General features: G+C 58.3%; 1 protein-coding gene and 2 long non-coding RNA genes across 4 annotated transcripts in view; 2 read left to right on the plus strand and 1 right to left on the minus strand.

Annotated features, from left to right (window-relative positions):
* The first annotated feature begins 2,777 nt into the window (after positions 1-2,777).
* On the plus strand, positions 2,778-14,781 carry LOC144288219 (uncharacterized). Of its 2 annotated transcripts, none has more exons than XR_013356194.1 (4): positions 2,778-2,986; positions 3,390-4,254; positions 6,576-6,753; positions 14,241-14,781. It is a non-coding gene; the product is annotated as an uncharacterized LOC144288219 (long non-coding RNA). The 2 variants fall into 2 exon arrangements; XR_013356187.1 differs by lacking the exon at positions 14,241-14,781 and adding an exon at positions 8,932-11,407.
* LOC144288208 (uncharacterized) lies at positions 12,543-16,618 on the minus strand. The gene is made up of 3 exons (XR_013356181.1): positions 16,313-16,618; positions 15,826-15,951; positions 12,543-14,027 (listed from the first exon to the last, which is right to left on the minus strand). It is a non-coding gene; the product is annotated as an uncharacterized LOC144288208 (long non-coding RNA).
* Positions 16,619-16,746: 128 nt separating this feature from the next.
* PEPD (peptidase D) overlaps positions 16,747-23,880 on the plus strand; it is a 109,622-nt gene continuing 102,488 nt past the window's right edge. Inside the window, exon 1 of the mRNA XM_077855872.1 lies at positions 16,747-16,837. Within this exon, the coding sequence (XP_077711998.1) occupies positions 16,821-16,837 (17 nt within the window). The 5' untranslated portion in view covers positions 16,747-16,820. The remainder of the gene's footprint in view (positions 16,838-23,880) is intronic.

The following is a 23,880-nucleotide window of genomic DNA, read 5'->3' on the forward strand; positions in this document are numbered from 1 at the left end:
TCCCTCTGGGTCTTCCCTGCCCCCCTGGGCTCCTCTGCAGGCGAGTCCCCTGATGTCCTGGTGTGGTCATCACGCTCCATGTGTGGCTTTCAGGGAGGCCTTGCCGAGTGGGCTCACAGCCCCATCCTTGCTACTCAAGGACTCCCTGTGGTGTCTGGCTTAGAACATCCTGCTCTGTGCCTGGTCACCACGTGTCATCCTCCACTGGCTGCAGGGGACTCAACTGACGCTGCATAAGCCAGGTGGGGACATGACCATCTGGGAAGTTCAGGGGCCTCCCAAATCACACCATATGCCCAGTTCAAGCATATCCTATCCTGGGCACACCCAGCCACTCTTTCTCCCCTGTCATAGGCTGGGATGTGCTGGGGATGCCAGGCTCTCTGAGACGGGAGCAGAAGGTAGTGTAGTTCACACTCAGTCCTCGAGCGAGGGCTGCAAGGAGCATGGGGACTTCTCTTTGCCTAGAGAGGAGACCTGCTCACCAGAGATTACTCGGTGAGCAGAGGGGCAGAGCCAGCCTCCGGATCTCCTGACTCTGAGCCAAGTGCTCATCTGTGGAGAAGATTTGACACAGGCTGTGTCTACTGGAATGTTGGGGGGTTGGGGGGTCCTCAGAGTCTCCATCCCAGGCCATTCCATACTCCTGAGATCTTCCGTGCCTGGGCCTCTTCCCCACGGACGTGTCTTATCATCCTGGCGATGCCAGTGTGGGTACCAGCAAGAAGGGTGGGTGCCCACCGAAGCCTAGGTAGAATAAGTGGAATGGTCCACCTGGAAGCTCAGAATGTGACCAGATTTGGAATAAGGGTCCCTGTTATTGAGGGTCTCAGAATGAGACCGTCCTGGATTCAGGTGAGCCCTAAATCCAATGAGGAGTGTCCTTAGCAAGGGGCAGAAAGGGAGAGGACACAGCCCAGGGGAGGAGGCTGGAGTCACGCCCCCACAAATCAAGGAGGCCGAGGTCCGGTAGCCACCAGAAGAAGCTAGAGAAGAGGCACAGGACAATTCTCCAGTGCAGCCTCCGGAAGGAACCAACCCTCCAGACAGCTGGATTTGGTGCTTCTGGCCTCCAAAACCCACAAAAGAATAAACTGTTGTTGCAAGCCCCCCAGCGTGCAGCCATGTGTTACAGCAGCCCTAGGAAGTCAATGCACCAGGGCACCCATTGGGGGCAGGGGCACTCCCCCCGAGTGGCCTGGGCCAAGGCCTCAGATCCTCATTGGACAGGTGGGATCATCCTGCCTGCCTTTCCCTCAAGAACAAGTAGCAGAGGCTGCTCCAGAGCAGAGGAGCCAGAGGCTAGGTAGAGGCAGTAAAGACAGAGCTTAGTAGCCGCTGAAGTCGGAGTATGATGGGGGTCGACTCCTCCATGTGGAGGTAACTGGGTGTGTTTGGGGGGCGGGGAGGGCATGGGAGGGCCCCCAAGCAGGGCTGGGGCAGTCAGGAAAGTGAAAATTGCCAAAAAGCAGGTGGGGGGTGCTAACTGGAGCTTATGGAAATAGGCCACATCCTCCTCCAGAAACTGGGATTTTGGCGGGGGGGCAGCGGGGTGGTGGAAGTCCTACCCTCAGGTATCAGCAGGAACAAAGGGCACAGCTCTAGAGCAGCCCCCAGCTTTCCCAGGCGGGAGGCAGAGAGAGGCTGGCCTGGTGGGGATAGGCCTCGAGCTGTTAGAAACCTCCACCAGATAAAAGAAATAGTGAAGGGGGTTATAAGGGAAAGGAAGGGAAACTGAGTGGGGAAAAATTAGAGAAGGAGACAGACCATGAGAGCCCCCTAACTCTGGGAAATAAAGGGCTGCGGAAGGGGAAGAGGGTGAGGGGGGACTAGGGGACAGGCACTGAAGAGGGCAACGTGATGGGATGACCACTGGGTGTTATACTGTATGTTGGCAAATTGAATTTAAATTTAAAAAATGTAAAGAAAGGAAGAAAGAAAGAAAGAAAGAAAGAAAGAAAGAAAGAAAGAAAGAAAGAAAGAAAGAAAGAAAGAAACCCCCACCAGAGTCACTCCAGTCTCTAAGGGCGGGGCGTCCGTGACCTTGTCTGTGCTGAGCCTGCCGTCCCTACAGGCGGGGGCTGGGGTGTCAAGGGGACAGAGGCAGACGCGTGCTGTGCCCTCCTGGTGTGGTTCTACCAGGGACATGGCCAGCGTGGGAGGAGGAGGAAAAGGCAGGGGCAGGGGCCACGGGGGGTGCAGGACACCCCAGCCCACAGGAGGCAGGGTAGAGAAAGAGCCCAGCTTGTCCCTGAGGGTGGCGGAGGCAGGGAGGACAAGTGTCGAGGCCGGAGGAACTGTGTGCTCACTACTCGGTGTGGGAGGGTTGCAAGCCAAAGAGCCAGGGTGCCAGGGATGTGGTGGAACCGGGAAGGGGGGCCCGGGGTGGGGGGCACAGAGAAGGGTGGGGCTGGAGCTGGCAACAGGAGGCAGGGGGCCTTGTACCGATGTTTGGGGCCCCGTGGCCCAGAGGCCCCGCTCAGTCCATGGGACCTTGTTAACAGCTCTCCAGGCGATTCTAAAATGCAGCCCTGCCTGCACCTCCTGCCCAGCCTAAGGGTAACACGCCATCCCCGGGGCGCTGCGGGCCGCGACGGCCAAGATGAGACCCTCTTTGATTTAGGGGGTCACTGGGCAGAAGCTGGGAGAGCCTTGCTGGCGATAACCCTGGGGAGAGAGACGGAGAGCTGGGTCCAAGCCAGTGCGTGTGGGAGGGGCAGGGATTCCAGAAATATTTAGGGCGAAAGCTGGCAGTGTTTAGTGACAGATGGGACGTGTCCAAGCAGGTGAGGTGACGCCAGATTTCCGAGTGCGCGGCTGGCCGCGGGGTCACGGAGATGGAGGGTGACGACCAGGGTCGAGGAGGGACTGTTTGAGGCTGTTTGTCTTGCCCGCTGGTTCCTGGGAGGCTTGAGGATTCCTTTGGGCGAAGGGAGTGCAGCCAAGGGAAGACTCGAGCCTGGAGATTAAGCTGCTGCGTGACCAGGTAGGACGGGGAGGCCCTCCGCAGAGCCCTGGGGGGCCCCAGTGTGGGGAGGGGCAGTGGGAGACAAAGCAAGGGAGAGTTTCTGGAAGGAGGGAGGGGGGCCCCAGAGCCCCAGGGCCCCAGGACTCAGTCCAGCCCAGCCCAGGCCACATAGGACAAGGTTGGAAGGCACCTGGCAGGTCTGGGGTAGGGGGCGAGGGTGGGGGACGAGGTGCCTGGGCTGGGCTGGGCTGGCCTCTTGCCCGCACCTCTCATCACCTGGGTGTTGGAGTACAAGGTGCCTTGGGAGGCGCAGACGGACAGGTCCCCAGCAGGATGCAAGTATTCAGCTGACTTTATGCTTTTTCCAATTGACTTTAAAATGAACCCAACACTTTAGGTTTCTTCTTCTTTCCTGCTTTAGTAAGAGGGCCTGCAGATGCTCCCTCCTCTTCCTCATCCTTCTCCTGGAGGGCAGCCCCATCCATCACCGCGACCTCTCACTGAAGTTTAGCACGCACGTACGTCGAAAGGTGATTACACCTGAGTATGTAGCCCCTGTGCTTTCACTAAACCCTGGGTTCAAAGACCCTCCTGCACCCCCTTCTAGGCCCTCCCAGCCATGGGGAGCCATTATTCTCACTTCCAACAGTTTCGATGGGGTTTAAAAAAATTTTTTTTCATTGATTTGGTTTTTATTCAATTTTTTTTTTTAATAAACAGAGCATCCATTCATTCATGAGTCCAAAAAGCCAAAGTGATACAAAAGAGGGTGCACATCAAACAATCTTGCTTTCTGCCCCCAGCCCTTTCCGTCCCCCCCTGCACCCTATAGGTCAGGAGTTGGCAAATGTTTCTAATAAAGGGCCAAGGAGTGAATATTTTAGGCCTGCGGGCCCGGCTGTCTCTGTTGCAACTGCTCAGTTCTTCCGAGCGTGAAGGCAGCCGTGGAACCATCCAGGGTGTGCTCTTCTGGGTCTGGCTGAAGTCTCACTCCTCGCTGTGCTTCTGAGACTCTTCCTCTTGCTGGCATGGACTCCACCGTATGAGAACACGGCTTTATTTATCCGATCCATCGTTGGCAGGCATCTGGGTAGTTCCAGGCTGCGGCTGCTCCCCTGAGCAGCGCGGCGGTGAGCAGCCTGGCCTGCGTCTGCTGGTGCACACATGCTCACACTTATTACCCCCGGGGGCGCAGGCCAGCCGTGTGCTTTAAGGTCGCAGAGAGATGGCTTCCTTTGCAGGTTGCGTGGGTCAGGCTGAACGTGAAGATGGAGGCAGGATTTGGGGTAAGGGGGAAAGGGCTGGGGTGGTAGTGAGGGAGCAGGGCCCGTGGGTGGCTTTCAGGAGGTGGGAGCCGAGTGGAGGGATGTGGGCCCAGGGGGGAGCTACTCGACAAAAGAGAGGGGACCCTGCTGGGTTACCACCCCTGCCATCCCTCCTGTGGGACCCTTACCCCACAGTCCCCACCAACAGATGTGGGGAGGACTCTGTCTCAAAGCGCTTTGGGTCCTGACTTTCAGTAGGCATCAATCAGGGAGTTTTCAAAAATCCCAGTGCCCTGGCTCCATTCCTGGGAATTCCTTTTTTTTTTTTTTTTTTTTTTTAAAGATTTTATTTATTTAATCATGAGACACAGAGAGACAAAGGCAGAGACATAGAGGGAGAAGCAGGCTCCAGGCAGGGACCCCGACGTGGAACTCGATCCCGGGTCTCCAGGATCACGCCCTGGGCCAAAGGCAGATGCTCAACCCCTGAGCCACCCAGGGAGTCCCCATTCTTGGGAATTCTGATTCAGTTGGTCTGGGGTGAAGCTAGGCACTAGCTTTTAAAAACTCACCACGGGGAAGGGGATCCTACTGGAAGTCGAGGCAGAGCACCAGGAGGCCTCTCGTAGTGGGCGGTCCCTGAGATCACAACTGATTCCCTAGAGTCTAACTGCCCGGGGAAGACCACCCGCCCAGGGGCAAACGTGTCAGGCAGGCTCCCCAAAGTGGACTTGAGCAAAGGAGTGTGAAGATGACCTCGCTGGAAGAGTGGGAGGCCGCTCTCAGGATTTGCTGAGACCAGGCCAGGGAAGGACCCAGGGAGGACAGCCTCTGCCTAGGGGGTCCCGCGGGTACTGGCTCCTTCCGTAGCCTGCTCGGCTGCCTGCCCTGACTCGGACTGCGGTGCTCCTGTAGCCCGCTGAAGCTAAGCCCCAGACGCCGGGCAGGACAGTGGCCTGGCCATGCCTTGGGCCTGCACACCCAGCAGCCCTCAAGAGAGAAAGGGTGTTGGGGTGCTGGGCAGCCGCAGCGACAGTGGACCCAGGAGAGTGGAAGTAGCATGGAGAATGTCCTGAGCCTGTTCTGGGGGGGCTACACCGGGCAGGATGGACACTCCCAAGGGGGTGATGGTCAGTGCCCACCCATCACAGACCTTTCTTGCCTTCTCTCTGGCGGTCCGGACGCGGCGACTAGTGCTTAGAGCCCCCAGACACATGGAGCCCAAGTGAGCCCCTGGCTGGGCCCCCTGGGTCCCACAGAACAGAGACTGACCCATCGGTGTCCTTGGCCACTTCCCTAAGCTGCCTTGCTCTTCTCACCAATAGTGCGATCCTTACCTGCCTACTTTGGACACTGTCCCCTCTGGCTGTGGTCACAGTCGGCATTTTCTGGGTGGGGGTCACAGCCCCTCAGGGAGCCGACTTTGATGTCATCGTTCAAGGTAGAGCACGTTCCCTGGAGCCCCCTGGGCTTTCCAGAAGGAGGATGAGACATGTCAAGGCCCCCCACTCCAGGAGCCCAGGTGCCCCCCCATCTCTGGAAGGAGGGGTGAGGCAGGTGGGCCTGGTGGGGACCGCAGTGGAGCAGCTTCCCCAGCCCTGGGCCAGCGCCTGGGCCACTCCCTCACTCCCCTCCCCCTCTCTCTGGGCTCAGGTGCTGGGAGCCATCTCGGAATCCATGGAAACCACAGAGGAAGCTGGAAATCTGAAGGGTGGAGGGGGCTGAGCTCCTCTTGCACATCTTGGGGAGGGGAGGAGGGAGAGTCACTTCGCTGATGGGTAAATGCCGAAGGCTCCGCAGTGCCTCTTTCACTGGCAGCAAGTCCACCATCGGATGGACCCCCTGTTCCCCTGAGGGGCTGGAGGAGCAGGAGCAGAAGGATTCTTTCCTCGGGAGGAGCTAGCAGGCCCTGGGGTGGGGAGAGGAGATGGGGAACAGGAGTTGGGGGACTGAGGCTCTGGTAGTGGTCGGTGTGGTGGAGGTGGGAAGGCTCTGGGTGGAGGTGGAGGCTGGGGGATGGCGGCCCTAGGAAGAGCAGACTTTGGCAAGTGAGGCGGGCTGTCACCGTGGGGCAGGGGTGGCAAGGTGGGGTTGGCCACTGGGGCCTGGCCTCCTGCGAGCCAGGGTAGTCCCCACCCCCCAGCAGCCCCAACTACCCAACCCGAGTAGGGAAGCTGGAGCTTTCCATTTTAGGAGGGCTCCGTCTCTGCTCTTTCTCTGTTAGGCCCCATTTACTCACATTCCATATTTTGCCTCTGAATAAGCCAGAGAAGCTCTGTTCCCACTTTGGGAGGGGATGGGGGGGGGGAAGCAAGCAGTCATATTCTGAGTTTTGTCCTCAGCCCCACGCACCTGATAACACCTAAGAAGAGTCAGATCCTGAACACGTTCCAGGACGTTGGCTTCAAACAAACCTCATCGGCTGCTGGCATCAACACCCCTACCTTCGCCGCTTTACGCACTAACACCTGCTGTTCACCTGACACTTGCCTTCGATCAGACCCTACCCTGGAGGAACAGGTACCCTAGACCCTTTTATTTATTTTATTTATTTTATTTTATTTTATTTATTATTTTATTTTATTTTATTATTTTATTATTTTATTTTATTAATTTTATTTTATTATTTTATTATTTTATTTTATTTATTTTATTTTATTTATTTTATTTTCTTAATGATTTTATTTATTTACTTGAGAGAGAGAGAAAGAGAGAGCACATGCACCTGGTGCATGAACAGGGGGAGGGGCAGAGAGTCTCAAGCAGACTCCCCACCAAGCACGGAGCGTGGAGACGGACCCGGGGCCGGATGCCAGGCTCCATCTCATGACCCTGAGACCATGTCCTGAGCGGAGACTAAGAGTTGGTCGCTCAACTGACTGAGCCGCCCAGGCGCCCCACCCTAGACCCTTTTCTAAAATAAACCCCCAGCCCCAAGAGCAAGGATGAGAATCATTCTCCTTCCCTTTGCTTTCTGGGTCTCCCGGACGCTCCGTCTGCCTTTCTCCACCTGTCACTGACACTTAGGCCATAAACTCTGCTTTGACTTTCTCTGGCTCATGTTTGATTTCTATTCTATGTGAAGCCAAGGTCCTGTGGCTGGTCTCATGGGACCCTCCCCTGGGTTCTCAGGCCCAGCCTGCCCGCATCACATCTATTCATATCCTGGCACAGCCCTGGAACGCTCTGCCCCAGATCCTTGTAACTCATAACCAGGCCTTTTCCTTCCAAACACAAACCAACCAACCCTGACCGGGTGTGACTATGACTCTGGAGCCGGGAATGGGGAAAGCACAGTGGTGGAGACAGGCCAGAGTGGGGGGCGGAGGGGGCGGTGAGGGTGCAGGGGACACCTGAGAGGAGGCTCCAACAGATTCTGGATTAAAACCAGCCCCCCCACCCCTGTTGGCAAGGGACCCCCAATGGGCTGCAGCGCGTTCCTGAGATAGAGATTTGCTTTTTTTAAAGCGGTTTTATTTATTTTTGGTGACACGGATGGATGGCTGTTCACGTTCCTCCTTTCCAAGGAATTAGACCACCAAAGAAGGTTCCATTCCTTCTTGATTCCTCCCGCAGCACCCTCCCCCCACTCCCTGAAGACAACCTTCGGTTTATCTTTTTCCAGACCTTGTAAGTGCTTTTACAACAGGAACATGTGCCCACAGAGAATTCATAGTACAGTCTATGGTTTTATGGGTTTGTAAACATTAATGACATGACGCGGTATGTGCCGTGCTTCTACTTTTCACTCAGCAAAGTGCTGTTGAGACTTCGCCGCGCGGATACCTGTAGATCTAGGACATTCCTCCTAACTGCTCTCGCAGCACGCCAGCAGATGAGAGTTATGAACTCATGGATTGCTTTCAATTTTTCACTATCACAAATAATCCTGCCGTGAGAGCGCTGGTTTCTATCTCCTTGTACTCGTGCAGAGGGGGAGCCTCAGGGTAGATCATGAAGAGTTGCAATTATGGGTCAGAAGGCTTAGTTTTAATTTTTTTGGTTTTAATAGATATTTCTAAAGGGCTCTCCAAAGTAGCCGTTCCCATTTATTTCCCCAGAGCCTCCTAACATTTGTCTGAGCAAGCTTGACTCTATGTCAGGCTTGGAGTGGGACTGATGGGCGAGCGGGCTCTCTGGCCAGGAGGCCGGGGCCCCACAGGAACCATGGGTGCCCTGGCCACCCAGGGAGCTTTCTTCACTAGGCCGCAGGAAGGGTGGGAGTGGGCCTCACAGGGAAGCCAGAGTTGAGAGACCAGAGAGCCTTGGGCATGGAGGGTCCTCCCCGTGGGGAAGGAAGGGAACAGCGGGTGGTGGAGGTCGATGAGCTCAGGATTGATGGCTGAGTGTCTACACCTCCTCCCTGGAGAGGCAGCTGGCAGGGCCCCACCTCAGCCCAGCAAATCAGGATCTCTGAGGACTGGTCTGCATGTTACCTTCTCTCTGCAACGCACCCCCCCCCCAAAAAAAAAAAAACCACACAGAAGGAGCTTAGAGCTTGTCCAAGCTGAGTGGACCGTCCCCAGAGGACTTGGACCCCACAGAGAGGCTCAGAGACACCTAGTGCTTGGCCGACAGCTGGTCCTGCAGGAATTTGTGGTCTCTTTCCACTGCGAGATGATATTTCTAGTAAATTCTCCCTCAAGCCCTCAATATTGATCTCTGAGATTAGGAAATAAAACTGTGATTTTCCTGAAGATGGTTTGAACGGAACGTTCAGAAAACATGGGGAGAGGAGTGAGACCCCAGCTGGCTCCTCACACCACTGGTGAGCCTGACATCCGACGCAGAGACCACGCTACCATCTGGAGCATGAGCACAGCAGTGGCGACTTCTGGAATGTCTACTGATCTTTGTAAAAGATGCTCCGAGGATAACGGCCAGCGCTCAGCTTGGACAGTCCCAACCTTGGACTTGGGCAGGTGTCTCTGCAGCAGAACCCCAGTCTTTGAGTAGGTGAGAGAGTGTTTTGGTTTGAGGAGAGCAGTTCTTTCCTCTTGCCATGTTTGGCTTGCGGTGAGGTCTGAGTCTGAGCGGGCAAGGCTAACCCGGGGTGAACTCCCCGCTGACCGTCTCGGTTACCCATCCAGGCCACCTGGGTACAGTCCCGTGTTGTGTGCACCCCATGCCAGCCTTGCTTTGGGATGTGACAGTGTGGGCCAGGCCCCAGGCCAAGGTCACCAGCTTTTGGTGCATGCATTGTCCCAGCGACAGGATCATTTCCATTTACTTGGCTCCAGCCTGTCTCTATTTCATGGGCCCTCCGGTCTCCTTGAAAATCTCTTCCAGGTATCCCCGGGGGGGTCCCCAGAAGGATGTTTACAGAGGCTCACAGAATCCCCCCACCTCCTATGTCTCAAGGCTGCTGCCCAGGGAGCCCCACTGATGGTACCAGTTCTCTGCACCACCGCTGCCCAGCTCATGCAGCCTCCTAGCTGTGGGGTGGTGCTGCCTCTTGGGCACCCCCCCAGTAGTGCAACCTCACGGTGCTGGGTCAGAACCAGTGTCCCTGCAACCTTCTCTGGGCTGAAGCTGTGCTCCAGGGTGGGGTGAGGTGAAGGTCACACTTTTCCCCAGGGCCCCACGGCAGCGTCCCTCGGACCCTGCATCTCCCGGAGTTCCTAATGAAAACAGCCCCTACAGCACCTGCCCTGGGCCTCAGCTCTGGGGCAGAGCCCCAGGCTCTCCTCCAGTTCTGATAGACTGAGATAACGAGTCACTCGATGTAATGGTTCCAAGCAATCATTTAGAGAGCTCCGGATTCCGGGGGCCAGCTCAGCTGGTCTCTGCTGGACGATGCATTCGCGGGTTTGCACTCAGCTATCAGGTTGGCTGGAGGCTGATAATCAGGCCAGCGGAGCCTCTGTGTCTGCTGGTTTGGTTGGCGGCCTGTCCAACAGGCATCTAACACTCTGGCGGACTGGCCAGGGCATCTTCACACGGTGGCAGGGCTCCCAAGAGTGGCGAGAGGGTAGGCCCCAGCCGGTGAGCACCTTCCAAGGCCTCTGCTTTTGCTAATGTCCTATTATCCGGGGTAAGTTGCATGGTCACCCCTGGATCCCAGGGCTGCAGAAACTGACTGGGTGGGCTGCAGCGTCCCTAAGCAAGAGTGTGGAGGCAGCAAGAAGAATAGGAGGCCAATTTTGCATTCAATTATACGTCCTTGGCCCCTCTCATGAACCTCCTGGCCCACCCTCTTCTCTCCATGCAAATCCAGGCCTACGTGCGGAGCCCTGCAGCCTGAAAGCTCCAGGCTGGCCCAGGGCCCTGTGTGCAGCAGGAACACCCTCCCTGCAGCTATCCCCACTCACTCAGCAGGGTGCCCTGTCATGTCCCTGTGTCTGGCTGCACGGCCAGCCCACATGTAGGGAGCCCAGGGCTGGTTCAGGGTGGCCAGGCAGCCCTAGGACCCAGCCAGTCCTCTCAAACGGTATGAGCACGGGCTACCTGGCCTTGGGGTATGGACTCACTTCTTCGTGTCATAATTGCTCTGCAGGTAGACAGGGCTGAGAGTGACTTCACAGGGCATGGGGCAAGGGTCCTGGTCCTTTTCTGATGCCCCTACTTCTCGCCTGACCCTTGAAATGAGGATGGTGGCCATCGTGAGCCAGGAGCTGTGCTGAGCCTCATAGGACCGCCCTATGTCATCTCCACAACAATCCTCCAAACTCAGACCCATCACCCCCACTTTACCAACAAGAAGGCTGAGGCCTGGAGGGGTTGAGTAGCTTTCCAGGGCCACACAGTGAATAAATAGCAAAGCCAGGAATGGGACCTAGTTTCCTACATCCACATCCCTCACCACCCTGTAAATGTTCTCTAATGAGAAGTATGATAAGAACAAAACGGACTATTGCCACGTCCGTGTAAACTGTCTCCCAAGACCTCATTTTCACCCTCGGAGCTGCCCCGTAGAGAGGTTAGAGGCATCTCGTCTCCCTCTCCAAATGGGCGAAGTGAGGACCAGAGAAGTCAGAGGACCGGGCTTGTGACTCGGACGGCCACGTGCTTCTTTCCCCATGACATGATTTCTAATGGGCCACTTTGTGCTTGGGGATATTTATTTGTCAGTGAAATGCAGGCAGGGCCAGGCAAGATCTTTAGAGCCGAGGAAATGGAAATTATATAGCTTCCCATGTAAACTGAAAATAAAAACCACGAAGCAAGAAACTCACACTTGTGTTGAAATGGAAACAATTGCGTTCTAGACTTTTTGCTCGCAATATTCAGGATGAGTTGGTCCAAGTTGGGTGTTTCAAGGATTTACGGGAGGGGGGAGTCGCTGGCACCCCAAGCTGATCCATCACCGCGTGTCATGGGGCTTTGTGTATATGCACCAGCATCTTAACCCTTGCCTGTTTGGAGAATGGGACTCCATGCCATGCCGGGTAGCCAACCCTCCTCTCCTGCCCTTGCCCCACAGCCCAGAGGGGTGAGATAGCCAGAGGGTGGGCATGAGGCCTGGACTTTGCAATGGGCTGCACTGCCCACCAGGGGCTTCGGCCATGGGGGATGTGAGGCCAGGATGCTGTGTCAGTCCAAGGTTACGTCCAAGGGCAGAGGTAGCGGCGAGGTTGTGGGCAGCATGGTGTGGTGTGGCCCGGTTGTGCTTCGGGCCACCAATCCGCCTGTTTTCTGGAACTGCCTCTCCTTTAAATGTGCTGACATCCTTCCAACACATCTCTCTTCTGTTTGAGATAGACTTGGGGCTGTTTGCTGCAAAGAATCCTGATGAGCACGGGGACTTTGAATGGGGACAGACTGAAGGCAGGCAGGCAGCCAGGGAGGCTTGGAAGTCACATGGGGGAGTGGTGACAAAGGCCCTTTGGGAGGAAGAGGCAGGAGAGGGACAGGACCCCAAAGAGGAAGGGTTGGCAGGTGTGAGGTCAATGGAAGACAGAGTCACAGGTGACCCCAGTCTTAATGGTGGCATGGATAGGTTACGTGGCCACTGGGGACACAGTCTGTGGGTGATTTCATGAAGGGCCAAAGTGTCCTCCTTAAAATGCCACCCTTGACAGGTGCCTGGGTGGCTCAGTGGGTCTGTGGGTGACGCGGGCCACCGAGTGGGTGGCTCAGTGGGTGAAGCGTCTGCCTACCGCTCAGGTCGTGATCCCAGAGTGCTGGGATCGAGCCCCACATTGGGCTCCCTGTTCCGTGGAGAGTCTGCTTCTCCCTATGCCCCTCCCCCTGCTCCCTCTCGGATAAATAAATAAAATCTTGAAAAAAAAAAAAAAGGACACCCTGACTGGAACCGGGGAGAGGGGCAGTTGTGAGTGTCCCCAGGAATGGCCGATGTCCAGGAACTTGGAACTGGCAGAGGGAGAGCCACCCCGCCAGGGAGACTCCAGACGCCCCCAGGACACAGGCCACACAACCAAACCCCCCTGCTCTGGGACTGGGCACTCACACTTTCGGAATCAGGACTCTCATTCATTTTTATCAAGATCTTGAAAGTGGTAATCAAGTTACACCAATGAATAGCCCAGCACAACACGGGAAATGCAATAAAGGTGAAAGCAATAAAAGGTGGCGGGACCAGCCACTCGGCACGGCTTCGACTTGCAAGAAATAAAAGTCATTATCACCTGCGCAACCCGGCCGGCCCACTCCGCATGTGCGGAAGAAAACCATTTCAGAACTTTATTTCCTATATTGAATGTCGATAATTGGATGTATTTATAAGTCTCTCTGGAAGAAAACAGCTTGTGATTTCAAGATGAGAAAACAGTCTTCCAAACAGTGAAAAACAATATATTCCCCATTTTCACACACACACAAAGAGCTTGATGCTGTCGATGTTTTTAAGGTGCTGTTGGAATGATTTGCCTTCCCGAAGCCACCGTGCCATTTCTCATCTTGAATTGCCTCGTAGACCCTGGCAAAGCACTCAGCGGGGACCGCTTCATCTGAGGCGGTGACGGGCTTCCCAGGGAGGGCCCCTCCGCCGTGGCCGCTGCCTCTTTCCTGCAGGAAGCTGGGTCCTCAAGGCGGCAGGTGGGGAGGGAGGTGGGGGCTCCTGGGGTGGACGATGGGGGTGGCAGCTGCGGCGTGGTCCTGGAGGAAGGGACGGGCGCCGGCCCCAGGAGTCTGCTGATGTCGCAGAGGCTGAAGGCTGGGACCTGCCAGAGCTGTGATGGAGAGGCAGCCTCTTGGGCTTTCCCTCTCCATCCCGCTCCTCCTGGAGAGGCTGGGTAGGAACGTGCCACTCCCGCCCCGCTCCCACCCACACGCCCCCACCCCCCTGTGCCTTCTGTTCAGTCTGCTTGGTGCTGGTTTTCTGAGCCCGATCTTCTGTTCTCAGCCAAAGCAAAAACAATCACAACCCCCCCCCCCAAATGACGGCCTGTGTCATGTCACACCCCCTGAAGCTGGTGTCCCCACGAGGCGGGCACAGAGTTTCTATCCAGTGACCCTCCTGAGCTCCAGCACCCACTGCTCTCCTGCCCAGAATCAGCAGCTCCTCTCTGCTCACCGGCGGGGACAGCAGCCCGTAGCCCCGTTCTTGGCCCTCCCTGATGGTGGGCTCTTCTGACCTCTCGGGCAGGATGCGGGCCCCGACCCCTCCCAGCCTGGTCAGTCACAGAGTGGCACCCACAGGGACCTCCAGTGTGGTCCCATCCCACAGAGGCTTCCAGCAGACCAGTGTCCCGAGTATGCAGCTGAAGATGTCACGGCTTTTCCAGGGGACACCCCTGTAAGGCCCCAAGGGTGGCTGGCGGGCCAGGGGGGCTGGTCACCACTTCTGGGGCTGCCATCTCCAGGCAGCCGGCTGTCCGCGGTGTCCCATGGGACTGCAAGAACATGTGGCCAGATTGAGGGGGGCGGACAGCGTGGGGACACCTGGCAGGACACAGTGTCTTAGGGACAAAAGGAGCCACAGGAGCTCCAGGGAGGAGCCTTCCCAGGACCAAGTTTCTTGGGTGTCTGGCGGGGGCAGGGCACTTGGGAAGAGTTATGATGCTCTGGCTCCTGGGCTGGCTGAGCACAAACACCTCCCCTTGTAGGTCACGATGACGGGAGGCTGTTTCAGTCAAAGGCCTGTGACCTCGGAGGTGACATCGCGTAAGGCCCGAGTGCGGTGCCTGGTGCTCTCTCTCGCTGATTTACACACTCCTGCTCCAACTCTCTAAAATCAATCTTTCTCCAATTGCCTCCTGGCTCCCAGCAGCGTCCGGATCTGCCCTGCATGAGTAACTATGCAATCTTCTCCCACTCCCAGGGCGGCATCTCCTGGAGCCCCAGCTCCCGATGAGGAAGGGTGGGGGTGCGGACCAGCTCTGCCAGAGCTCAAGACGGTGAGGGGTGGACGTGGGAGTGGGGGAGAGCCCCGCGGGGGCCTCCGATGGGGAGGGGCGAGTGGTGGCGGGCAGCCCTCTGTGCCAGGCTCCTGCAACGCTGGCAGGGTCCAGACGGGCCTGCGTGCACACGAGTCGGGAGCAGGGCCTCCCTATTACTGCTCCCACCCCAGGGAGCTCCCCTGTATTACTTTGTGGATGTTTAGGATAATTACTCCTTTTTCACATTAATAAACACTCTGAGCTGCCAGTCGGCTTAATTTTGACATATTTGACGTCAAAAGAAACGGTGGAGGGGCTTTAATTAGCTCAGGGGCAGGTTTTCCTTCCACAAAGGAACATGAAATGCTCATTCTGCTCACCCTTGGTTATTTTTAAAGAGCGTCTCTTTTTAGGGAATTGAATTTCTTTAGCCGAAGGTAGAGCAACTGCTCAATGGGGGGACCCCAGTTTTCAGTGGCCCCAATCCCAGGTGGTGAAGTATAGAGCCTTGTACCTCTGCCCTTCTCTTTGGAAACCAGCAAGGGGCCTGACAGGAGGTCTATACCCCCCCGAGTCCTACCTGGAGGACAGAGACCCCTGAGAGCTGCTGTATGTGTAGTGGGAAGGGGGATCACAGATGGGGACCCTCTCTTCCATCAACTCTCCTCTGCCTTAACTGGGTCTGGGGGGGGGGCAAAGGGCTGTGTGGAGGTGCCACTGTCCTCCTCATGGCTTTGACCTCTTTTGGCTGTGCCCCGGGCTGAAGGCGCCTTGATGTTTGCTCACGAAACCCTACAGCAGCCCCATGAGGTGGGACCCTCAGATCTCACCTGACAGATGAGAGACCAGGCACGGTGCTGGGATCCAAAGCGGCCATGCTGTGTCACCCACTCTGCTTATGGTCTGGCTTGTTTCCTCCCCCTGCTTAAGGCGCTGGCTGTCTTCCCAGCTTTGTGGGAACACATCGTAGCTGTTTCTCCATCTCATAGCCTCTGGTGCCCCCCTAGCCTGGCCATGGTCACCCACACCCTTGTCTTTGACCAAGAAACAAGAGGTACCCCCAAACCTAGGCCCTTCAACCAGAAGTTACTTCCAGCTTTGAGACAGCTGGGGCCTGGGGTCAGGACTCCCACAGGCATGAGCTAGGCTTTACCTCCTGTCCTCATACATATGCACACCCTCATGTGGCCCAGGACCCCAGGGGCACCCCCACCCCAGTCCTGGGCCCCTTTCCTTCACAGAGCCAGAGTGGGTAGCTAGTCAGGGGTGCAACTGCACAAGCTTGGCTCCTGTGTGGGCCCAGGTGACTTACCTCTCGAGGGCTCAGTTTTCCCATCTGTAAAATGGCATTAAGGACAGAGCCTACAGCACAGAGCTGTCCTGAAGATTCGCTGCACTAACATTCGCAAGGGGTAGGGTCACAGTAAGTGCTCTGTACCTGCGGGCAGTAGTTGTGAGGGTTACTATTATTCTACAACAGCCTAGGTTGCTCCCTTGGAACATCTGCTTCCCATGTCCCTCCCGGACACCCCTTCCTCCATCTCTTTGGGGGACCTTGCACCCAACGGCAGTGCCCAGCAGAGCAGACCGGGATGCGCTCCGGTAGCGTCTCCCTCCTGAACTGTGCCCTCCATGTGACACTTCTCTCCAGCCCTCCTCCCTGGCCACCCCACCCTCCGCATGGGTCCTTCTCCATCATGCAGTTGAGGGAGCTCGGAAAGGTCCTACCGGACCTAACTTCCCAGCCACATACGGCAGGGCCTGCGGGATCTGACCCTTGCTTACCTCTGAGGCCTTACCTCTCACTCCCACACCGTGTCCTTTGGTGGACACCGAACTTTTTTTGGTTACTCCAACAGCCCTGGCCTTTGCTCAAGTCCTTTCCCTTTTCCAGCTACAGCTGTCACCTCTGCCCCGCCCCTAGATTGGGTCAAAGGCTCTCTGCCCCGGGTGGTCCCCTCCCCCCAGGTTGGGGGGGCTGCGCTGAGACGAGGTATCCGGCGCCCGAGGACACTCCCTCCTCCCCGGGAAAGGCCTCTGCTCCCCCCGCTCCAGCCCCGCCCCTCGCCCGCAAGGTAGGGGGTCCTCCGGGTCTCGCGGAGCTGGACAGGGGAGGGGGCGGGGCAAGACACCGGCCCGCCCAGGCCCCGCCCAGGCCCCGCCCAGGCCCCGCCCAGGCCCCGCCCAGGCCCCGCCCAGGCCCCGCCCAGGCCCCGCCCAGGCCCCGCCCAGGCCCCGCCCCCCGCAGCAGGACCCGGCGCGGCTCAGCTGACGCCGCACTTCACGTGACGCCGGCGCGGGGCGAACATGGCGGCCGCCACCGGGTGAGTGCGGCTGCTGTGCCCGGCCGTCGGCGGGCGGCGCGGACAGGGGGCCCGGGCTTCCCGGTGACAGGCCCCGCCGCCGCCGCCGCCGCCGCCGCCGCGGCCCGGCTGCTCGCGCTGTGTGGCCGCGGGCGTCGGAGCGCAGGGCGGCGGGCGGCGGGCTCCGAGCCTGGGGCCGCTGAGCTCCCGTCTCCGCTGCCCGGTGGTCCTCGGGGCCCCGCCGGCGCTCAGGCCCCACCCGCGCGCGGAGCGGCCCCGCCGTGTGGCCGAGGTGCGGGCTCGGGGCCGCCGGCGCGTTGGCGGCCACGACCGTCAGATGGGAAGGCGGCGTTGCCGGGGTGCGCGGGGTGCCCGGGGTGCGCGGGGTGCCCGGGTCGGGGTGCGCGGGGTGTCCGGGCCGGGGTGCGCGGGGTGCCCGGGCCGGGGTGCGCGGGGTGCCCGGGCTGGGTACCTGGGGTGCCCGGGTCAGGTGCGCGGGGTGCCCTGGGGCGGGTGCGCGGGGTGCCCGATCGAGGTGCCCGGGCCGGGGTGCGCAGGGTGCCCGGTCGGGGTGCCCGGGGCGGGGTGCGCGGGGTGCCCGGGCTGGGTACCTGGGGTGCCCGGGCCGGGGTGCTCGGGGTGCCCTGGGGCGGGTGCGTGGGGTGCCCGATCGAGGTCCCCGGGCCGGGGTGCGCAGGGTGCCCGGTCGGGGTGCCCGGGGCGGGGTGCGCGGGTACCCGGGTCGGGTACCTGGGGTGCGCAGGTCAGGTGCGCAGGGTGCCCGGGCTGGAGTGGCCCGGGTGCTCAGGACGGGTGCCTTGGCCAAGCACTGGGTGGCGGTTGCGGTGGCGTCTGAGAAGCACTCGGAATCCCCACCCCCGCCGGGCACTTCCCTGCACCTTTCAGGGCCCAGACGTCTCCGAGAAGCCTTCCCGCAGCACCTACAGGAGGATTTGCAGCCCTTCTCACCTCCTGATGAACTATGTAGTACATTTATCTTGTTTCTCATCATCTCATCCGGACTGTCAGGTCAGGGCCTTTCTCTGGTTCTCTCCGGGGCCTCACTGATTAGGTGCCTTGCACACAGTAGGTGCTTCCTGAATTCTGCTGCTTGAAAGGATGGGTGGGTGAGTGGGCCTGGTGGGAGGAAGCGTGGACAGATGGGCTCATGGAAGCTTTGGGGAGAGTGTCCCAGAGGAGGGAATACCTGAGTGAAGGGTGAGTGACAAAGGTTGAGGCCAGGGGAGAGTAGGGTGCATCCGTCCTTGTGCTGGAGGGTGTGGTGTCTCCGTTGGCTTCCTCAGACTTTGTCCTGAGGGGTTGGAGCCATCCAGGGGTTTTAATCTAATCAGATGTGCTCTTTAGACAGTTGCTCCCCTGGGTTGGGTGTGAGTTCAAGGGGAGGCCCAGTAATGGGTATGCCATATGGGCCTGCTGGTGCTGGGGGCTAGGAGAGGAAGTGGTAGAGAGGGGACACTGCCCAGGTGCCAGGCTGGGCACTGAGATCAGAACGGTGGAGCTAGGGGACTGACTGCATCTCTTTTTTTGGGGAGATGGGGGAGAATGGCAACAGAAAATGGCCCCTCAAGTGGGCCCCAGCGTTGGGAGAGCTTAAGACCTACAGATCAAACACGTAGTGAACACCAGCTGTGTTCCAGGGACAGTACTGGGCTTACCCTTAGGTATTCACAGGCCACTGGGGCAGATGGACACGCGGCACCCTGTCATCCACCTGTCTACCTCTGGTCTTGGTGTGTGCTGTGGAGGGGCCTGGGTTCTGGGCTCAGGGTAGGGTGTGGGTAGGCTTCAATCCCTTGGGGGCCCCTCAGACAGAGAACTGTGCATGCAAGGTCCCAGATGCATGTAAAGGAACCTGGGGTCGGATCCCTGAAGCCCGCCTATGATCCTGTCTGAAAGAGCAGAGTGAGCAATAGTGTAGGTCACTGCCCAGATGTGGGTCTGTTGTCTTTATGTCTGGGCCGGCCAGGTCGTCACAGGCAGTTCCAGGGGCTGCATTTGGGTTCCGGACTCTATGCTGGCCCGAGGCCTGCTGCTCTCCTGAAGGCACAGAGGAACCAGGCTCCTTGTTTGGATGAGGGTGAGCCTGGAACTGGCCAAATCCTGGAAGGAGCGCTCTTACAGCAAAACTGATCTTCTGGGCCAAGGTGGGGGGGGGCGGGGGGGGGGCGGGGGGGGCAGGGGCAAAGGGATGACAGAATGACAGAGTTCTTGGAGGGGGCACTATCGGAAGTGCAGGTAGCTTCCAGAGCTTGACAAGGCCTCCTTGGTAAGAGCCATCCCAAACTGCCCTGCTGGACACTTTGAATCTGGGGGCAAACCCTAGCAGCTTCTTGAAGGGGAGGAGTTTTTGAGTGTGTTTCCAGCAAAGCTCTGTGCCATCTGCACGCAGGGGGACAGATCACAGGCACAGTGAGGCACTCTGCCATCAGATCATGGCCATGGGCTCCCCTGGGAGTCAGATTTGGTTGCCTGTAGCGTCCTTCCAGAGCCTGGGCCAGGGGAGGCTGTGAGAGTCTCAGGTGACTGGAGTTGCTCCATGTGATTTGGGAAGCAGTGGAAGAAATCCTAAACCAGCATCTCAGATTCAGCGAGAAACTCCAGATGCAACGAGACGCTCCCCTGGGGAGTGTGTCAGGGTTGATCCTGCTCTGTCCTGCCAGCTTGGGCAGGAACTTCAAGTATGAGATGGAGGGTCCCATAGTCCCCAGAGGGCCTGCTCCAAAGTCCTCCACCACCCTTCCACCCCTCATCCCATGGCACTCGGTGGGAGGGACCCCTACCTTCTCTTGAGCCATGGTCTGCTCCCGCACATGGCTTTTCCCTTTCTCTTCCTTGCTGTGCCCACTTCACCTGCCGGCCCTGGAGGGCCCTTGGCCTCTGATGTAGCTTTTCACATACTTGCGGGCCCAGCTTAGATGATGATCCCTCCTCCTAGAAACCTTTCCTGGCCGCCCACGCGCCCCCCTGACCTCTGATAGCTTCCCGCCGAGAACTCCAGAGAATCCGTTTTTGTTTTTGTTTTTTTTTGCACTGTCAGGATGCTTTTCCATGTCCGCACACCTGCCACTTGTGGTTAAGATGTTGCTTCCCTTCCTGCCTCTGCTGGCCTCCTTGGAGCCAGGGGCCATATGGCCACCGTGTGATTGGTGCTGGGTGACCTGGTGCTTAATAAAACGGGGGATTTTACTCTAAATTGGTCCAGTGTGCTGTCCTGCTTTGCAAGGAGGCTCTCAGTGATTGAGGAGAGGAGATGTGGGTGGGAGGGGGACAGAATTCTGAGTAGGATGAAGAAACAACTTTGATTTTTTTAACTGAGTGGCTCCTGGGGTGCCGCCGCCCAGGGGGCCTTTGCCAGCAAGGGAAAGCAGGTGAGCTGCCCTGGGTGTGAGCCTGCTGGGTCATAGGTCACACCCAAGTCAGCATTCTTTGGGAGAGAAAGTACCCTGAAGAGTCGCGTTCTGGATCCAAGCCTGTCCCCACCCTGATATGAACCTTGTGCTCCTGGGGAAGAGGTGTCAGGCTGACCCTGGCGGGTGGGTAAGGGTGGGTCTGTGGGAGGGGGCTGGCTGCTGAGTGCCCCTTTGCCCTCCCTGGCCTGGTCCTGACTCCACACAGTTCTCTCTCCCTGGGTCTCCACGTGGGCTTAGCAACCCCCACCCCGACCCTTCCAGCCAGGTGAGCGGGTTGCCCTTGCTGACAGCCAGCACGTGGGCTCGGTGCCCAGCCCAAGCTGGAGGCCGATGGTGAGGAAAGCAGGAGGTCCCTGGCTGGCCCCTCTTGCCCGGAGGTTAGCAGCATGACCCCATCTAGACGCAGCATCACGTTCTAGTGCAGGGACCTCATCCTTGCCTGTGCCGCACACAGGGTGAGGCCTGTGCCCCCTTCTCAACTCTGTGTTTTTAAATGCTTAAGATCAAACACACAGGACTACGAGGAAAACCAGTTGTGTTAAAATACAGTTATCAAAATGTTAATAAATTTATGGCACAGTAATAGATGCTTCTTTGTTAACACAGGAACTAATAAAAGCAGCGGGCCTAGTCGCCACCTTAAGTTTGAAGCAGTGATGAACAAGAGTGACATTTTGAGATACCGTGACATCAGTAATGTGAGAGGAAAACACCTGTGATTGTTGGTGGTGACAGATTCATACATCGCTGATGGGGCTGTGGTTAGTTGCTTACATTAATTGAAGAAAATGCGAGTTTGGATGACAGGTTAAAGGCAGTAAAGGTATCATTTTTCCCATGCGAGTAGATGGAGTCCCTCGATTCCACGTGTGGATCCCCACGGGCCTCGGGTGCGAGCCCTGCAGGTGGCCACAAGGCAAGTGGGGGGTGCTCCGTGCTCTGAGGTGACAGGCATGGGTTGTAGGGGCAGCAGCATCCCCCTTCCCCTGAGCCCGCCCCGCCCCACCCCTGGTCACTGGCTGCTTCCTGGGCCCTGCCGGTTGGCAGGCCTGGGCTGGCCCTGTGGGGGCTGGAACCTGTCTTCTGGGTCTCTGTGGGGCCCCAGAGCCGGTCTGCTGGCCCACCAGCCCCTGCTATCTCCCTCGGCCATCGCCCTATTTGCACCAGCACTTGGGCGTGACCTGGCTTTTGCCTTTTGAATTCTGGGTGTCAGGTGAGAGCGTCAGTGGAAAGCGGGTGGAGGGGTTTTATTGGTGCTGCTTTTGCTGAGCTTGTGGGAAGTCACCTGCCCTGGCTCTGGGCCCGATCTTCCCGCAGGGGGTTTGGTTTATGCCAGGAGAAATCAAAGGGCACATCTCTGTAAACCTCCATGGGTGTCTTGGGGTGCCCGGCTGTAATGTGTGACTGCAGCTCATCGTCTTGCCTGGTGTCTCAGACTGGCGGGCCCTTCTCTGTTGTGGCTGAGCCCCACGGGGGCCTGGGTCATAGTCCTGCAGATTATCTTCACCGTAGCAGCTGACACTCACTTTAGGGGTTCTCAGCAACTTTCCTGCCTTGAGCTGGGCTGCCTGGCCCTTGGGCCAGAAGGTCCCAGTGCAGGTGCCCTGAAGAATGCAGGTCTCTCAGAAAGTTCTGGATAAGAGGAAGCCCAGCCCTCTGAGAGCCTTCCTGGTGGGAGCATGGTAGCAGGCCCGGTGGAGCTGGTACCTGGTGTGTTTAAGGAGAGAGGGCCGGGGAGGGGGATGAGGAGTGGTCAGGGAGGGGGATGGGTGCTGGCTGAAACTGGGCATTTGCAGCCAGTCGTGCTGTGGAGTCAGCATGCATCTGCACCTGCATTAGTGCTTTGTTGGGGCTCCCTCCCCTCAGGCTTTGCTGAGCGAGGGGAAAGTGTGGGGGGAGGCGGTGGGCTGCTGGTGGCTGCACTTTCAGTTCCTGATTGCATGGCCAGCTGGGATGCAGGCATGTTTACGAGCTGGCACCTCTGCCCTTTGGTCCCTGCGGCCAAGCATAGCAGAGAAGCAGCCCAGCTTAGAGGAAGTCCTGGCCCCTGTACAACTGCTCTGGGAGGGTGAGTGGCAGCCGATGTCCAGGGACGGGGCGGGGGAGTTCTAGTCCTGTCACCCTGTGTGGGGTGTGCATGACCCCTCCACCCCTCTGGTCAGGCTGGGCCCAGGGGTTTTGCTTCCTGCCACTCTGGAGCTGATGTGGCAATTTCTGACCTGCACAGCTGTGTAGATGACCCCCCGCCCACCATTGACAGTTGTGGCCTCAGCAGATATTTCTTGAGCGTTTGCTGTTTGACAAGCAGAGTGCTAGGCACTGGGGCAGTAGCGACCAGAGCAGACCCAGAGTGGTGCCTGTGGGATTTACATTCTTGTGTGTGGACGCAGGCCTCCCCAGTGAGCACCAGTGAACACCTGGCAGCCTCCCTGGAAGAGGTGATGAAGAGGGGCACCTGGTGGGTCAGCGGTCAAGTGTCTGTCTTTGGCCCAGGGTGTGATCCTGGAGTCCCGGGATCGGGTCCCGCATCGGGCTCCCTGCATGGAGCCTGCTTCATGTCTGTGTCTCTGCCTCTCTCTCTGTGTCTCTCATGAATAAATAAATAAAATCTTTATAAAAAAAAAAAGGTGATGGAGACAGCTTAATGTTTAGTGCAGTCAGTTTACAGCGCCGTGGGCAGGTTAAGGGGGCCCGGGAGAGAAGAGGACGGCAGCTGGCCAGAAGCCAGCCAAGGCAGTGCTGTGAGAAGGGGGGCCAGGGAGCTGTGGCCCCTGAGGGGAGCGGCCACCAGCCATCGGGTTCCAGGTTCCACCACGGAGGGAGCAGGGGATGGATTCCTGGCCCTCCCTCGCCCCTCTTCCTGCCTGCCTCGCAGTGGCTAACTCCATCTGGAGCGTAGTGGAGTCCTGGGGGGGGGGGGGGGCGTGCTGGAGAGAGCAGGGGGTGGATCGGGAAGGCACAAGTGCTAAGTTGGGGGACAGGGAGGGGAGAGAGCTGCAAGTTTAAGGAGGAAGGCCAGGGAAGACCATCTTGAGAAGGTGGCATTGGGAGCCAGGATGTGCAGGCGATGTCACCTGCTTGAGGGTCCCCGCCTCTGAGGAGCCCATGGCTGGGCGGGTGCGGTCCCCGGCGGAGCCTTCTCTCTTGAACCAGCCCTGCCTGGGCTGTGCCTGCCCTCCTGGGCCTGCGTGCCAACCTGCCCCCCCCCCCCCCCCCCGGCACATGGCCCGGGCCGGCCTGCCTCCTCCTCCCCCCCCTGGGCCTGGCCCCTCAGCCTCCCTAGCACCCCGTGCACTTGCAGGGACCTTCCCTCTGTCCGTTTAATCTAGCTGCTGATTCAGGAAGGCAGGTCCCTGCCCTCCGGAGCTTGTACCTTACCCCAGGGACCGTGAGCAGGTAAATGATGCCACACAGTGCTGCGCGCTCTGGAGAGGGGCGACGAGAGCAGGGGATAAGGTTTGGACGGAGTATCGGGAAGCTTCTGGGAAGAGCAGCCATTTCTGCAGAGGCCTAGATAAAGTGAGAACAGCAGCCATGCGGGCACCGACCGGGATGCTCTTGGTGTTTGGGGAAGAGCTGGGATGCCCGTGCAGGCAAAGTGGGGGTTGGAGCCCCTCAGTGCCTGGTAGCTCT

Source organism: Canis aureus, chromosome 1 (assembly GCF_053574225.1).
Source record: "Canis aureus isolate CA01 chromosome 1, VMU_Caureus_v.1.0, whole genome shotgun sequence".
Classification (NCBI taxonomy): Eukaryota; Metazoa; Chordata; class Mammalia; order Carnivora; family Canidae; genus Canis; species Canis aureus.